This window comes from Mustela nigripes, chromosome 2 (assembly GCF_022355385.1).
Source record: "Mustela nigripes isolate SB6536 chromosome 2, MUSNIG.SB6536, whole genome shotgun sequence".
NCBI classification, from domain to species: domain Eukaryota; kingdom Metazoa; phylum Chordata; class Mammalia; order Carnivora; family Mustelidae; genus Mustela; species Mustela nigripes.
In genome coordinates this window covers 127,486,631-127,504,360 of record NC_081558.1, presented here as the reverse complement: position 1 = coordinate 127,504,360, position 17,730 = coordinate 127,486,631, and the positions used below count along the sequence as shown (strand labels likewise).

Here is a 17,730-nt window from a genome sequence, read left to right as displayed (position 1 = left end):
GTCTATGGAAGGATTATTGCCGCATGAAGAAAGGGAATGAAAATGTAAACATGGGTGTTTTTTCCAAGACATCCCAAATATCTTCTTTTGAAACAAGGTTTTGAATGAAATCATTTCCTGAATATCTTGTTCTCTGAAGCAGGAAAGACTATGGAAGTGTTTACTGTGCTTTTGGCAAACAACAAATTCTCGGTTTTCAAAAACACGGCTAACATTTTTCTATTCTGGGGAAGGATTGAGAGAACTTTTATTGGCTCATAAAGTTAAAAATTCATGGTGTTCCCTACTATACTCATAGTAGACACTCTAAACAAATTGGTTGGAGCAATCAATGAATGTAATATAATACTTTCTCCTCTCTTCCGTGAAAAGTTGCAAATATTTGGTTTGAAATAAAAATGTACTATTAATCTATTATTCTTTTTCGTGAACAATTCTGTCTTCGATTCAAAGGTGTTTTATCTCAGCAAGGTTCAAGCAGGAGTTAGGTAACTTACCTTTTGCTCCTTCTGCTAGTTCTGAAACTACAGAAGAGAAGCAAAAAAACCAAATACTGAGGGATCTATTGTACAAGTACCACTTCGGATAAACCCACGCTGGATGCAAACAATTCAAGAAATAATGGAACTGAAGGCAGCAAAGTTTTCAGGGATCTATAGAGGTTTGTTCTCTCTGCTACCATTTATGTTTCTGTAGTCAAGGTTCAGTTATACCACAGTGTAGACAACTCCCTGGAAACAATGCCCACTGTTATGCTGCTCCAGTAGCACAAGAATTCCTTTGATGAGCTCTAAGAGATTGGTAACAATACCTTCTGAAAGGCCAGGTTGCTAGGTAACAGCTTGTTTCCTCGGTCACAGTGAATACACTAAAGACTCCCCCAAAGAGGCAACAGATTCTTGGTGGACAATCTCATATCCCCTCCTGGGAACATGATGAAAAATGTCTTTGGAAAAATAGCTTTATGAAGGCCAGAGGAACTTTATGTACCAGCAAGACATGTCCGAAAGGTAAGAAAAACGTGTTGCAAGGAACTTTATACATTACTTGAGAGAAAACAAACATATAGGGTTACTGGATTACATTTCATTTAAAAATATAAAGTCGTGCAACCTGTATTACTGGTGATGATCGCTTTGAGAGAGAGGCAAACCCTACTGACACCCTCTCTCCTAACACCATGCAACTATTTACAAATGCAATTCAGTTGATCACTGTGGCAGAGAGAGGTGGTTGTAACTGTTCCAGCCGATGGTATGTCTATAAATACACAGGGCTCTTTGGGAGAGCGCGCATGAGCTGCAGGAGAAAGAGGCAAGAAGATTGAAAGTAAAGAGCTGTTAGGGTAACATCTATTAGTTATTAGTGAATATTAGTTAACACCTATTAACTAAACAAATTTAAATAAAATTACTACCACAGAAACAGGACTTTTACTAGCTCAATAAAGCCATGAATCAGATTAAGGGGCCAAAACCCAATCCTTATTTCCTCACTTTCAAATTGCATAGCTGTTTTGTAAACATTTCTCAAAACATACCAATTATTAGACACTATACAATTAGAGGGTTTTCAAGTTTCTTGAATTCATTTTTATCTTTACATTGATGTGTGATTTGGCTCTCATCTTTCAAAAAATGACATTTGCACCTTCAGTTCTCAGGTATATGTACATTGAGGTTTCATGTGAGTACTTGGAACTTACTGATAGCTTCCATACACTGCCTACAGCTAAGAGAGGAATCAGGCTCAGGTGTGGGGTTTAGAGACCAAAACAGTTCCCTTACTAAAGTTTTGTTTTTGTTAGCAAGCTGTGTATATCTCAAACAGTGCCTCAATGTGGTTAATGTTAATGTTAAAAACTGTCATAATTTGGAGACATGGACATGTGAAATAATCATTTTTAGCAGGGTAAGAAATTCTGTGGAGACTTAAACACTTAATTTTTCCCTGCTTGCTGACACCCTTTAATACACAATACCAGAGGAGACTTATTTGTGATCTCTGTATAAAATGGCATTTATGATCAATATTATTATTTTTAAATGAGTAAATATCTATAAAATTATTTTAGACATGGTATAAAAAGTGATGTCCAAATTACAAGGTAAACTTTAATCTTTAAATTTTGAAGGAAGAAGGAAGGAAGGAAGGAAGGGAGGAATGAAAGTAGGTAGTTTGGGAGAAAGGGAAAAAAGAAAGCAAAAAAAAAAAATTTCTGTGTGCTAGTATTTGTTCTATCACATTTCTGCACATCACAAGACAGAAGTCTTATTCATACTACCTTCCCCATATACAGTTGGTTTCATTTGGGATGTCATAGATTTATCTCTGTTCACAATATCCACCTTAATCACTTATTATCCTGTAGTGTGTCTATTCTCTCTTGTAGTGTTTTGTATGTGGTTGAATTTTCTATTACAATAACATATAGTGTGGTAAAAAATTCTTCAAGCATTGAAAACCCAAGTAGCACATATATATAGCTATATATGTGGTTATAATAAAGTTCTCAAAATTTCTAAGTATCATCTTGTAAAGGGAACATTGAGGTGTCTCAATCTCTTTCTCTTCATTGTTTCTGGCATTTAAATATATTTATACTTCTATAAATGTCAGTGAACCCGCTACTGGTTACTGAAGTTTATAAGCTTTCCCTCTGGAGATGTCCGATAGATGTTTGTTCTTTTACTTTTGTTGTACCTTAATTTGGGGGCTTGTTTGTTTCTATAAGAATGCTCATAGAACTAAAGAGCAGAATGAAAATGCACCCCATAAAAAACTGAAAAATTCACAGATTTTAAGTTCACATAAAATTATCTGACTCATTCAGAAAGAAGATAAATGACAATTCTAGTTGTGCTTTTTTCAAAATACATTGTTTTATGGTTTTAGAATCAACAATCTAAGTAATTTAAGATTTATCTGAAGTATTTTTGGAATATCTATAAAACACATAGTTTTTTGGAACAACACGGAAGGGGGGAGAAGAATATGCCATCCAAAATATGCTACTTCATCATAATGAATATTTTGAATAAAATTAGTTAAGAAACAGCTAGTGTAAGAAGGACATTCTGATCCTCCTCTGTCTTCCTGAAAGCAGGAAATAAATCTCCCATGTGAAGTTACCCTCCCTGTATCAGGAGGATGGAAGGCATTGTTATCACCAGAGATGGGGAATTCAGGGCCAAGAAACGTGTATAAACAATTATTTCCTACTCCAAGCCTAAACTTCTTTAAATTGTCAGTCTTCAAAAATTTATTATTTCTTGGTCTAGGAGGTATAAAGCTGCCCTCATGTCATTTCTTTATCACATTTTCATGGGCTCCCACACACATGAAATTACATTTGTTCTTATGTCAACTTAACTTAAGATCAGCCAAAGAACCTACAAGAGAAGAAGGGAAAAGCATTCCGCCCCTACATTTTATTGGTATCTTACTATTTACTCAGTTAATGGGTCACAAACTTCATTTTGAGGCATCAGAAATTTAAAAACCTGGTATATCCGACTTGCCATTTCAGAAATGAAGACATATCAAGATTTCCTCCTGACTTTACAAGAACCCCATTCAGAGTATTTCCTTTTTTTTTTTTTTTAAGACTTTATTTATTTATTTGAGAGAGAGAGCACAAGCAGGGGGAGAGATAGAGTGAGAGAGAGAGAAGCAGACTCCCCTCTGAGCTGGGAGGCCTCTGTGGGGTTTTATTCCAGGACCTGGAGGTCATGACCTAGGCCAAAGGCAGATGCCTAAGCGACCGAGCCACGCAGGTGCCCCCAGAGTATTTCTATTATCTCACCACCATCTCTACTATGTAGAGATGTACAATCATTCCCATATTACAAATGGGTAAAATACAGGCAGAGAGAGCATAGGATTCTGGATTTAAATAAATTAAAAAAAAAAAAGAAAGAATGATCAAAGACATAAGAAAGGCTAAAATAATACCTCCTTTCATCCAAAATTAACGCTCTAGAGTCCATGGCAATTTTCTTCTAGTGTTTACTTCCGAAGTGCCTGGTTTTAACAAGATCTCACAAGACTGGAGAACCTCAATACTTTTAAGGGAGAGAGAGGGGGAATTTGAAGATTTGGGAAAAGTGACCTTGGCTAACTGAACAATAACCTTGAGCTTTTTTCCTTCCTTCCTAAATACAAACTTCTCGTGAGCAGCAATAAGTATAAATGAAATGCTTAAAAATGGAATCATATGAATACAATTCTGACATTCCTAGATGTCCGAAAGGAGTCCCCTGGGCTGTTGTATGATGGCTGCCCAACAGTCTTTCTAGGCAGGAGCTCAGTTTCTCCTCAGAAATGAGACCATCTGCCACTTCCTCCTTCACTCGACTTACAAAGTTACATAATCACCAACTTGACACTTTAATTAAACAGCACCCATTGTGGCCAACAATTTATGAGGTGTATAAATTCATGACTGTAAAGGATGTTGCAGTCTTCAGATGAAAGGTGCTCGTGAGTTGATAAGTTACATTATTGTTACTTTTTATCCAGCAGTCTCAGCTCACCTGATTCCTTCTCGTTGGCCATTCTGTACTTTTTAAAACCAAGAATAGATGGCCAATTCAGATAATGCCACCTATTTTAAAGACACTATAAATCACTGCTGACAAATGCTGTACAGTTTTAGCCATGGCATCTTCTCCGTGGCAGCTTTATATTGGAGCATTAATAAAATTAATTTCTCTTTCATAAGGGCTTAGATCTGTAATTTATGATAACTGTTTGTTCACTGCAGGCGGAAAGATTAAAAATGAGTAAACCAATATACCAACTAAACTGCATGTGTCTGGTTTTATTTTCTTTTGTGGAGGGGAAATAGGAGAGGGTTTTAAAAATAGCTTGATGGTATCTGGAATGCTGTTCTCATAGGTTCTACTATGTGAGGCTTAACTTTTGTTTTCAGTAAATAATAGCTGCTCAGATTTACATGTTCTATTAACTAGTACAATTATTTATATGTAGTTAAGTGGCAATTGGAATAAGAAAATCAGTATTAATGATTTTCCCTCATAACAACTGCACTCTAATAATGACAGAGCTTTACAGTTATTTAAAGAATCACAATAGCTTATATGAATCTAACTTGAATCCAAGTGGTTAAGAGCCCTTAGTCATTTATTCATGTGCCTTGAGCAGGTTATACCATCTCTCTGTGCCTCAGCTTCTTCATCTATAAAATAAGAATGTTTATTATGTTACAACAGTATAAACAAAATAACAGTGTTCATCAAAATAATCAGCACTTCATTTGGTGGCTGTGATGCATAAATTGAATTAATCCATGCAAAGTCCTTGGTATACTCTCCAGCTTTTAGCAAGTGCTTTTTTAAAAACTTTGTTTTAAGATTTTATTTATTTATTTGAGAGAAAAAGGGAGAGAGACAGAATGGGAGGAGGGGGTAGGGGGAGAGAGAATCCCAAGCAGACTCCCACTGAGCACAGAGCCCGACACAAGGCTCCATCTTACAACTCTGAGATCACGACCTGAGCCGAAACCAAGCATCTGATGCTCAACCAACTAAGCCACCCAGGTGTCCTTAGCAAATGCTTAATGATTATGAACTACAAAATCATTGTATTTGTAAATAATGGTAGTTGCCATGACAGCAATAATGTTACAAAACAAACAAAAATCCCTATCAGTCAGAATCTCTATCATGTGCTGAATATTAAAGATAAGGAACTGCCATTAGAGATGTTAAATTCCTTGCATGAGGTACCAGCAGTGTCTGTCCCTCAGATTCCTAGCACTTGCAGCTAGGAAGTCACAGTTGTGACTTCAGTGACATGTACATTAAGACAGTTGCGGATGAAGTGGAAGTCTGAGTTAGTTACATAATCTGAAAGATGCCCCCCCCCTTTTATAAACTAAAGACTCAAAAATCTTATTTTGCTTAGATTTCTCCCAAAAAGGCAGACCAAAGAGAAATTTTATTTGAAATTGAAGTCAGAGGGGCGCCAGGGTGGTTCAGTTAATTAAGCAACTGCCTTTGACTCAGGATCCTGGGATTGAGACCCACATCGGGCTCCTTGCTTAGCAGGGAGTCTGCTTCTCCCTCTTTCTCTAGCTGTAGCTCACCCTGTTTGTGATTTTGCTCTTTCTCTGTCAAATAAATCAATAAAATCTTAAAAAAAAAAAAAAGAAGACAGAAGAAATAGAACAAAGAAGATTTAGAGAATGTCCCTATGGTTTCTACCACAAGATTCCATCACACTGCCCTTCAGACACAGCACTCTGGTATGGTGCCTGGGACTAAATGAGAATGTGAAGCATAGCAACTAGACTTTGAAACCTAAGGAAAGATCTCACACTGAAAGACAATCAGGCTAGTCATCTATTGGTTAGCATCTTTCAGATAACCTACCTGGGGATGAAACTCTTGACCGTACTTCAGTTCATTCTGGGGAAGAAAAGACAAGACAGAGAGAAAGAGAGAGAGACTGGGGATGTTAACAGCCTATTTATATGTGTTACCAAGTTTTAATTACCTTCTCTTACTAATAAATATCTAGTATTAACCAGGATAATGGCATAAAGAGGTCTTCTAGTTTATTTATTTATTTATTTTTTAAAAGATTTTATTTATTTATATGACAGACAGAGATCACATGCAGGCTGAGAGGGAAGCAAAGAGAGGGGGAAGCAGGCTCCCCACTGAGTAGAGACCCCCAATGCGGGGCTCGATCCCAGGACCCTGGGATCATGACCCGAGCCAAAGGCAGAGGCTTTAACCCACTGAGCCACCCAGGCGCCCCAAGGTCTTCTAGTTTAAATCCCCAAATAATCTAATGTAAACTAAGATGATAATTTTCAGTTACTATTAAACTGAATTTCACTTGATATGGTTGTACTAAGTCTGTAGTACCGCACAAGAAAAGTATAGTAAAAACCTAATCAACTGGATCTCTCTTGTCCAATCCTTTAATTATGTGACTTTACTGTGTGTCCCCTGTGCTTTCTCTAGAAAGACTATATAAGCGAACTATCACCATTTCTCAGACTTCAGATTAAAAAAAAAACAAGAGAGAAGGAAATATCTATATTATTTTATTACCACTGTGAAACTGTTACCAGAGTTTAGAGTAACAAGATGACAGTCACTGATGAGTCAGCCACGTCCATTATCTAGTTTCCTGACTTCATTTTGGCAGAAAATACCTAGCATGTTTTAATGAAGACAAATGAGCCAAAAAGTCAGCTAAACTTTCATCCTCTGTTTATCCCAATATATTATTCCATTTTCTCCCCATTTTTTTTTCCTGATTATTGGCCAAAACTCCAGTTATTGATCATGGGATATACCTGTCTCAGGGAATAATTAATTTCACATAATTTGCTGTTATTCTTCTAATATTTGTTAATTTGTTTCATTGGCAAGATACACTTTGGGAATTTCAATCAACAATATCCAAACTATGAATTGCTCAAGTGGGAAAGATATGAAAGAGATACATTTTTTTAAAGAATTTATTTATTCATTTGACAGAGAAGGATAGTGAGAGAGGGAACACAAGCAGGAAGAGTGGGAGAGGGAGCAGAGCAGGGAACCCAATGCAGGGCTCCATTCCAGGACACTGGGATCATGATCTGAGCCAAAGGCAGACGCTTAACGACTAAGCCACCCAGGCGCCCCAAGATAAACACTTTCTGACTTTTTCACATCATTAAGACTGAATTCTTGATTTGTTCTTTAGTTGCAGATGGAGGAATAATTTTCTCTTCAATAATAGGATAAGTTGTTTTATTTTTTTAATGACACAATAGTGCTATTTTTTAAATATGATGTATTGGCTATGCTCTTCTACTGTATCAGCTCAGTTAATCCATGAAAAATAAAAGATATTTCTATGTTTTACTTTATGAAGGCAACCTCATATACAAGAGACGTGTGGTATCTTTTAAGCAAAATTGCTACAGAGGCACAATAATTGTGCCATAAAATATAGAAGTTCATCTCTTAAGATTCTTGGAACCTGCAAATTTTTTACCAAGAGTAAAAAAGAGGCCAGAAATAAAGAGAGATATGATGTCTAGTTTTACTTAACATGAAAAAGCAATATTTAGAAATTATTTAAAAATTGGCTTAAAATAATATACAGCACCAATTACAGAAATAGAAACTTGTAGCTAATACTGAAGAGATATGGAAAACTCTAAGAAAAACTATGAATAATAAACCAGAGAATTACTAGGAGAGTAGAAAAGACACTTTTATATCTCAGTGGCATAAAAATAGGATACAGAGAGCAGTGGGGTGTTGCTAAGTGAAATGCTTGAATAGTCTTCCAAAGTGAGTAAAACTAATTAAAGAAACTGACTTTTTAATTTGTTTGCCACCAATTTGTGGAAATATAAGAGGTCTGGGGGAAATTTCAGGGAAAAGGTAAGGGCCAGATTAATAAGGAAACCAATCAAGAGTTTAAGGATGTTTCCCTGTGCAGATCAGCTGCTGGAGCTCCACTAAGAATCGTATTTTCCTAGGAAGGCTGACCACCTCATTCATATCTTAGAAGCTTGCATGTGCATTTGTGTGTACCATTAGATTTACCTCTCTAGCACATGCAGTCCACCTAGACCCTCTTTCCTTTGGGGAGAATTTGACTTAACTGTTAGCCACAAAAGTATGCTTAGGACTGAAACAAGATGTCAAAGTCCTTCTGAGAGCTAGATAAATTTCTAGGACATCATTTATCCTTTAAATGGAAAAGCTGGTGCTTACGTTGTGTTGCTATTGCTGTTATACACGGAGATATTTCCAGTTAAAAAATTTAAAAGAGACACACAAACACTTTGAGCATTTTCTTTCACTTAGCTCCTCAGGTCGAAACTCAAGCAGTCAGATTTGCCCGTCTAGTTCATCGTACTGCTCTGGTCCCAGTGAGTCACACACTTGGTCAGCTCTGTCAAGGAACAGAACACTTCATCCACATTCGGATTCTGGAATATCATCCCCGGTAAATATGTTTAATTAGCTCTTTACCTAAGACTAAGTTTATAAAATGTACTTCATGTTACATTGAACATTTTTTAATTAAGTGTTTAACTTCTGAAATTTACCCTTGTAATTGGGGAGGAATGAAAGTTTGATACTTTTAGTACCAACTCAGAGAGGAGACAGAAAGAAGGTGCTGGAATGGAGGAAGGAAGACAATAGTAGAGAGGAAGAGAAAAGGTAGTGAACCCCAGAATAGAAATGGCATGCTTTCCTTTCCCCCTGCTCAGTTTGAATTCTCCTTTCAGTCTAAGATTTGTCTCCTTTCTTTCTGGAATGTCCTTTGTCCACAAGATAAAAATTTTTCCTTCCAAACTCCCCACTTCCAAGACTTTTCTGTAACCACCTGTGCTTTTCCCTCCTTTCCTTTATTCACCATTGTTTCACCTATCCCACTGGCTCCAGATGAGTTACTCAAATACCTGCCTCCCAAATTACAGAAAATGAGTTTTCAAGCACAAATGCCATACTTTATTTAACTTCATATCCCTGGTGCCTGATACACAGCAGGGTACAGTATGTATTTTTGAACAAATGAAATGAAATGAAATGAAACATACCAAATTTGAATATATTTATTGAACCAATGGATTAATTACTTGGTCCTTCAGAAATAAAAAAGGAAAAACAAAAAGACACAAATAATCACTATTCCTTTAGGAGGAAGCAACAGTCACTCAGCTGCAGCACACTGACAACCTTACAGAAATATAAACAAAGAAATGTAATGCCTCATTTTCCTACAAGGTCAGGAGTTGTGAAGTCAACCGCATACCTCCTTCAAAAAGCAAACAGCGTTTTGTACAAAATTAGATGGTGGTTGAAAAATGGAAACTTTCTTCTCAAACACAGCTTTAGCTTAGGTTCTTTTTTTCCCAGTAAGATCCTCATGAAATGACACAAAAAGGCAATGGGGTGTGGCAACCCTAGGGAATTTAACTTCTAAGAAATTTATGTTCTATGATAGAAGCAAGAAAAGAAAAATCCAAAAGCACACTGGAAGTTGGGAAAAAAGTTTCCATAAACATGTGAACTGAATGACCAAGAATAGTCCAGGGACCACATTCCTCAATAACCTAAAAATTGTGCTTCTGGGTTTTTTAAAGATTATTTCTAAAGAATGCATAAACTCCTTGAAAGCATGTTAGCAAATCCTCAGATTTTCTCAACAAATTGCTCAAGTGCTAACTAGCTTTTTTCATGTTGCTTTTTTAATACCAACTAGTTTGCTACTAGTTCTATTCTTTAAATGGAGACATTGACATATTTACTAGAATCACCATGGTCATTCAGTGATTAGGCAATGAAGATCAAAAATAAAAAATAATTATTATTAAAAAGCCACCACTTTTCAATTTATTTTGAATCAGCATGTTCTAAACTCTGCTTCATAAAATGCATGAGACCCATGTGCTACTCCAAGAATAAAGGTTTCTATGATTTAAAAGTCCAGGGGAACACTTTGTGAGTCTAGACTCATAATGTATTTATATATATATATATATATAGAAAGGCTCTGTGGAGTCTGGTAGCAAAGAGAAACACTTAACTCAGTTTAATCCAGAGCCTCATAAGCTTATTCAGCGGTGGAAATGTTTTTATGTTAGTATTAGTCACACAAATTTACAGCTTAAGCAAATCATAAGCTATGTGAAATGCTGCTCTGTGAGATGAAAGCATTGGTTCTGAATACTCTAATGACATTTCTTTATATCAAATATTCTGGGTCTCTTTGTTTATGTGCATACCACTGGCTAACTGAAGATTGAATCTGTGGTATATTTAACATAATGCTCTTTTCTGAGTAATACACCTTTTGTTTGTGTTAACCTTGAAACTATCATAAGCTATATAAGTTTCAGGGAATTTTGATTGACTACAACCTCAATCATAGTAAATAATATAAAATTGCCCTAAATATGGTCTTGCACACATTCTGGTCAGTAATATACTTACTGTCTAGAACAAGAAAGATGACCACACCTGAAATATTTCATTCATACTGGCTACGCATTTTAAGAGGAATGTCAATAAACTGGAACTCTTCCCAAGGAGAATCGTATGTTCTTGTTGGATAGTTAATAATCTGTAGATCATGATCCATGAGCAAGAATTATATGACTTAGGGAAAAGATGACAAATGCTACAAACAACATCATAGTCACATGTGGCTTCTGCGTAGCCTCAAAAGGCAGAACTTTCACAACTGGAGATAGTTAAAGAAGCTTGGGGGCCCAAGCTTTATTGTATGGGCCCCCATACAATAAAGAATCTTCAACAGGGGTGCCGGGGTGGCTCAGTGGGTTGAGCCTCTGCCTTCTGCTCAGGTCGTGATCTCAGGGTACTGGGATTGAGCCCTGCATTGGGCTCTCTGCTCAGCGGGGAGCCTGCTTCCTCCTCTTTCTCTGCCTGCCTCTCTGCCTACTTGTGATCTCTCTCTGTCAAATAAATAAATAAATAAATAAATAAATAAAATTTTTAAAGAAATCTTCAACAATTAGAACTGTTATAAGACAGAAAATGGAATGAGGTTTCTCAATCTAAGTAAACCAGATAGTTTCATTTTATAGTTTTACTAAGCATTTAAATTTGGTAGGCTAAATCAACATTGTACTATTACTTTGCATCCTATCAGATTTTATAAATGTACTAGTGTAACAGTATAAAGATGTTACCTGTAGCCCCTAAAAACCATTCAATAAATATTAAAGGATGATTTATCAGAGGTGGTATAAAGTGGATTCATGAATGTGTACACTTATCTATTTCTTTTGTCATTTACCATCAAATATAATTTAGAATGAACTAAAGTGACTTCTATGAGGACACGGTTAGGTACTTGGAGTTTAATTTGGCTGAATGTTTGGCAATGATTTGTATTACTTTTACACATAAAAGTAAATGAGTCTCATATTGCCAGATGCTATTTCTCTTCTCTTATTTTAAAGCTTCCATCAGACTCTTGTAAGTACCTTACTTGGCACAAGGTAGAACAACATGACATTCAAGGAAGTCAACTGCGTTGCCCAAGAGTAAGAGAAGGTAAAGAACAAATGTGTGTATCTTTGTATATGTACTCTGAGTAGATTTTATTTGTGGCTTAAAAAATTACTTGGGGGAAAAAGATATTCCTTGGAGATAGAAAAATTCCCCTTTTCAAGACCATAGAATTACTAATATAGTTAGTGAAGCCACTTTAAAGCATATTCACATATCTGATTATATACATAATAAATGTTCAGTATTAAATCCTGTAGAAAGATGAAAAAGAACTTGTAATTCAACTATCCAGAAATAATCACTGTGACTTTTGTTTCCATTTAGTTTTTTTTGAAAGGTACATACACATATTTCTTTACAAAATTGTACAAATGATTTTGTTTCTTGAGTTTTCCCATTTAACTTGTTTTTGTGAGCATTTCTTCCATGTTATTAAACATTACTCAAAATGCAGTTTTTAAAGGTTGCTTATCTCTCTATCATATAGATATTATTAAATATGTTTAAACAATGATCTTTGTTGGAATTTTCATATATTTACAATATTTCATGATCATGAATTACATTGTCACTTAGATGAATAATTTTAACCTGATTTCATTCTATCATTTGTTTTTAAAACACCAAATGGGCATCTAAATGAAGCAAATAGTTTCATTTTATATGTTCACTAAGCATTTTAAGTTCAGTAGAATAAACCAATATTTTATTATTCCTTTTTATTCTATAAGATTTCATAAGTATACTAGTGTGACAGTTTGAAGAACTCTTATCTATAGCCCCTTATATACATAATGTTTGATTTTTATAAGTAGCTTTCAATAGATTCTAAATTATGTAAGAACAAGCACCATACATTTCTCATGTCTCATTTGCATATCCCATAAGCTGATGAAATAATATTAGACATAATTCTGGCTGCAGTGAGTATTTAGTCTTTATAAAATATCAAATATCTTGGCTATCTGCCATCTGTGTTTGCAGACTTGCAGTTACATTGTACAATGTACAATTTTAGTATTGATTTAGAAAAAGTTGCTTTAGATATATTTGCCTACTCATTTCCCTCTCTCAGTGCTTACCACACAATGCTTTTCTTCTTTCACTCAAACTCAGTTGACAAAGGAAGCTTTAAAAAACATCTTTTCTGAAATGTTAAGTAAAATATGTTCTTGTGTTTTAACTCTGTTAGCTCTGTTTGCAGATAAGTACTGACTCCTATTTTTAAAATATTTGTAGGCAGTACTACTAGAGGTAAATGCAAGTTATCCTGTGGGGACCTAAGAGAGAATATTTTTCAAATGGCCAGAAATTATGGAGAATTTTGAAGAAAGGAGACCAAAAGAAGTAGAGGCCATGTGTGTCACATGAGTAAGAAGTTCACAGGCAAAAAGACAGAGATGGTTTTACCAGGGACCAAAGTGGGCAGGGTTCAGCTGGTCCTTAAACTTTAGTGTTGGGACAGATTACCCAGAATCTTGTGGAAAATACAGATTTCCAGGACTGTCTCTCAAAGAATCTGATATAATTAGTATGAATAGGGCCCAGGAATTTGATAATTTAAAAAATTAACAGGAAATTCTGTTGCAGATGAGCCCCGAGGGCCAGAGTATGAGAAATGCTAGTTTAGGAAGTTTGGAGGGAAGAAATTTGAATAGAAAGTGAAAAATTGATACACTAAGGGTATTGGCACTTGTGTGTGTATGTGTGTGTGTATGCATGTGCCTGTGTATGCGAGGTGTGGTGGTGCTTGATGATTGTGCTACAATGAGGCAAAAAGAAATTATATTCTGAGCATGGTTGGAGGGTTGAAGTTTAGAGAGAACTGCCAAACTGAAGACATCGGGGGATGATAGAAATAAGTAAGATGTAGGAGTAAACTGAAAACGAGTATGTGTAAAGAGAGTCCAGTGGCCTCCCTTCTTTCCTGATTTAAGTGCCAGTTCACGTGCTGAAGTCATCAGCCAACAAAACCAACCCCATATAAGGACCACGGCGGCCAGTCATGCAGAGGACATCATCGCTCTGCAGAGATAAGGCACATTTTCCTTCCAGACCATTAGCAACACCCGATCTCTTGCAAGTGACTAGTTGTAAAAGGAATAGAGCATGATCTGGGGGAAAGAAAACGTTGGAAAATCCCATCAGCTCAAATTGTGAAGAAAATAGATGTCCCTTGTTCATTGCCCTTCATTTTAAGTTTTGTGTGTGCTTGTGTGAGATGGAGAACAAGTACTTCTCAAAAGGATTCTAATAATAATTACCCTTCTTCTAGATTAGATCCTGAAACACCCATTAAAACTACTTCAGTTCATCTCAAGTTGCCCCAGTTGGGCATCTGGGAAGTGTACTTAAGAGAACAAAGGTTATCTGGTATGTGATAAACAGCAATTTCCTAAGGCTTTGATGGCCAGATCAAGACTGACTTAACTCCTCCCAATTAAATGACGTAAAAGAGCCAAGAGTTGGGCAGAGTTCTTTTAAACCATAGATGCTTTCTATTTGAAAATCCCTCAGCAAGTGTTAATATAGTCACTGCTGCTGAGTTACAAATCCAGTGAGGGGATAAAGGACAAATTCAGAGATAGCAGGTGAAAGGCAACATTCCAAGGTTGTCAGATATTCCAGACTATACTTCTCAACTGCTAAGATAGATCTTCAATTATCAACCATGTGTGAGTTTAAAAAAGAAAGAATCCAATTTAATATAACTCCTCACAGTGGAAATGACCTTTGGCCTCCAACTTCAAAGAAATCTTTGAGAGCTGCTTAAAAAAAAAATAATTGAAAGAGCAGAAGATCAATAGAACTCAAACAAACAATATAGGACAGAGTTTAATAACTCTGGGGGTATCTACTGCACAAAGCAAGTTACCAAATTTGGGGGTGGTCATATTAAAGACAATAGAACCTGAGTTCTACCCAATTAGATGATTGCCCAGTTTTTCTAGTTCTATGACTTTTAATTCCAATCAGCCTAATCAATGAAGAAGAAAATTTCTTAACCCAAAGATATTTTATTCGTAAACTGGTTAGTATACTTCAGGGTTATGTGATTTCCTGGTGGACAAGTACAGTTCATTATGAGAGAAATGCTCAAAAGGTCAGGTTGCATTTCAGCTTCTACCTGTGTCTGAGGAAAGAACTGATGTTTCTATCAAAATAATGGAACATCGGACTCTTTTATTGCCTTCCATAAATCCTTCACAAATGGACTCATTATCTCCCATCAGAGACCAGACAAGACTGTCACAAAAAGTCTTTGTTCCTGATGCCTTTAGTAACCTTTTCTTTAGTATAACAATTTCTTTTCACCTCTGAACTAAGAATCACACACTCCAGAAAAATGGAGAGGGGGAAGTGTGCACAAATGGTACCAGGTAGGATTCATGGAAACACAGGATGCTGGAATTGGGAGGGAATTGAAATCACTGAGCTTAGCATTGCTGTGAGGGGCCCGCTTAACATCACAACAGACCAAAGTTTAGGTAATTGAGTAATACAATGGAGCTGTACTTTCTCAGAGAAAAATACATTTTAGTAAAATTGGAAATAAGTATTTTTATAAAGCATTATGATCTTCAAACAATTTCTCATCATATTCAGCTGATGTTGGGCTCTTGATTTTAGTCTTCCCTATATTTTTGCAGACATGGAAAACTAAAGCTCAGAAAATTAAAATTAGTCATCCAGAGTCACCCAACCACCTAGCACCCAACCTTAGACTGAAAACAGGCTTTCCTTTCCCTAACCATGGAAATCTGTGCAAGCCTGATGTGGAGGACAACAGGTTTGGGAAATAGTGGGAAATGAGTTTGGAAATGGAGATTGAGATAAGATTGTGGAAAACCTTATTTGACAAACCAGGATTCTCCACCCTGAACTGGTAGACAGGGAGAAATTCTGAAACATTTTAAGCAAAGCTGTTTTTTTAGGAAAGCTGGATGGCCATGTGTATCATTTATATTGAAGGAGAGATCACTGGAAACAAGGCAATCCAAGAGAAAGTAGTTTTAGTTCAGGTAGGAAGTTATGAGAGTCCCAACGTGGCAAAAGTGAGGGACAGATTCTCAAGGGGAAAGTGATGGAACCAAGGGGCCAATTGAGTTGAGAGACAAAAGAGAGGGAAGGCCGTAAGTGACATCCCCAAAGAGAAGATTGTATAAAGACTAAGTCACTCTTTTGGTGATTTTCTTACCTACCTGTGCTCCAAATAATTTAATAGGTTAAAACTGGACTTATTTTGTTATTGCTTACACTATTGCTTACACTATATGGGCCAGCTCATGTTCTCCTCAATCCTGATATCAAGCAGAAGTTTAAAACAACTGGACAAATATCAGGCAAGATGTCAGTCCTGCCACTGTAAACCTACTTCTTAGATCTCACCTTGTGGTATTTGCCCAGGACCCTCCACAGAAGAGCTGCTCTTCAGACAGGAGGAGTGCACCCGGCCTGCTGGGAAAAGAGTCCTTGAAAAAAACAAATGGGAAACATGGCTACAAGAAAATTGGGAGGACTGCACGGTGAGAGCTTGAAAGATGGGAAAAAAGTCTCTTTTTCTCATTGATTCAGTTACGACACACCCCCCCCCCCCCACTTCTGAGGGCAAAATCAAAACTCTAAGCATTCCTCCGCCATTTTCTCTAAAACTAGCGTGTTTGGGGTTCTCCATCTCTTTGTTCACCTCTTCTTCATCATGACGTGATACTTATTTTCTGACCTGTATCTTATCTTAATATTGCTGAGCTTTGGAAAAGTTTAAAATACTTGAGAAAGCAATTGTTCCTTTTGATAATAGTAAGTGTCAAATGTTGGACAATATTCCTTGTGAAAGACTTTATGATGCAATCCAGAATACCTTGAATAATGCATTCAGCCCAAAACTTTGAACAGCTGGAGCAGCCAGCCTGGTCTGAACACAACTCTCCAGAAACAAAACTTCTTACCAGTAAAAATAGGAGCTGTGATTTGTTGGTGCTGAAAATCACCCAGCTGAACAAGCCGCTAGCTTTGATGCAGCCCTTTCCCTACATCAGCCAGAGCACTACGAAGCAATGGCGCTGCAGTTCTTCAAGCCTCTAATCCCAGCTGGCTCAGGTCATGTTAGGCAGAGTCCTGAGGGTGTAACCGGGAAGGATGTGTTGGTGGCAAAAAAAGAGTGAATCAACCTCTTCGGAATAGAGTGGGATGCCAATATTTTGTTTTTGTTTTTTAAGATTTTATTTATTTGACACAGAGACACAGTGAGAGAGGGAACATAAGAAGGGGGAGTGGAAGAGGGAGAAGATGGCTTCCTGCCGAGCAGGGAGCCCGATGGAGGGCTCGAACCCAGGACCCTGGGATCATGACCTCAAAGAGATGCTTAAGGATTGGCCACCCAGGTGCCCCAATATTTTTGGTCTTTGGAGTGATCAAATTGTGTACATGAAGAATTTAGGAATTCTTCCAGAAATAGATTGAGTTTAAAACCTGCTCCCTGAGGCTTCTTGAAGCCAGTTTTGCTTCATAGGTTGACCATAGATGTTATAAAATTATGGAATTAGGAGTTTCAGAGAGGGTCTGTTCTAAATCCCATCCTTTCAAAAAGGAAGGGGAAGTCCAGAAAGAAATGATTTGCCAAAGGTTATACATCTTGGTAGTGGAAGATATAAAAATTGAATATTGTTTCCCCTGCATGGTGCTTTCTTTTCTTTTTAAAATTAAT

At 36.7% G+C, this 17,730-nt stretch overlaps 1 protein-coding gene across 1 annotated transcript in view; it reads left to right on the top strand.

Annotated features, from left to right (window-relative positions):
- The first annotated feature begins 903 nt into the window (after positions 1-903).
- LOC132010101 (uncharacterized) overlaps positions 904-17,730 on the top strand; it is a 30,251-nt gene continuing 13,424 nt past the window's right edge. The window contains exons 1-4 of the mRNA XM_059388060.1: positions 904-1,010; positions 8,844-8,985; positions 11,972-12,065; positions 16,431-16,549. Coding sequence (XP_059244043.1) covers positions 985-1,010; positions 8,844-8,985; positions 11,972-12,065; positions 16,431-16,549 — 381 coding nt within the window. The 5' untranslated portion in view covers positions 904-984. The remainder of the gene's footprint in view (positions 1,011-8,843; positions 8,986-11,971; positions 12,066-16,430; positions 16,550-17,730) is intronic.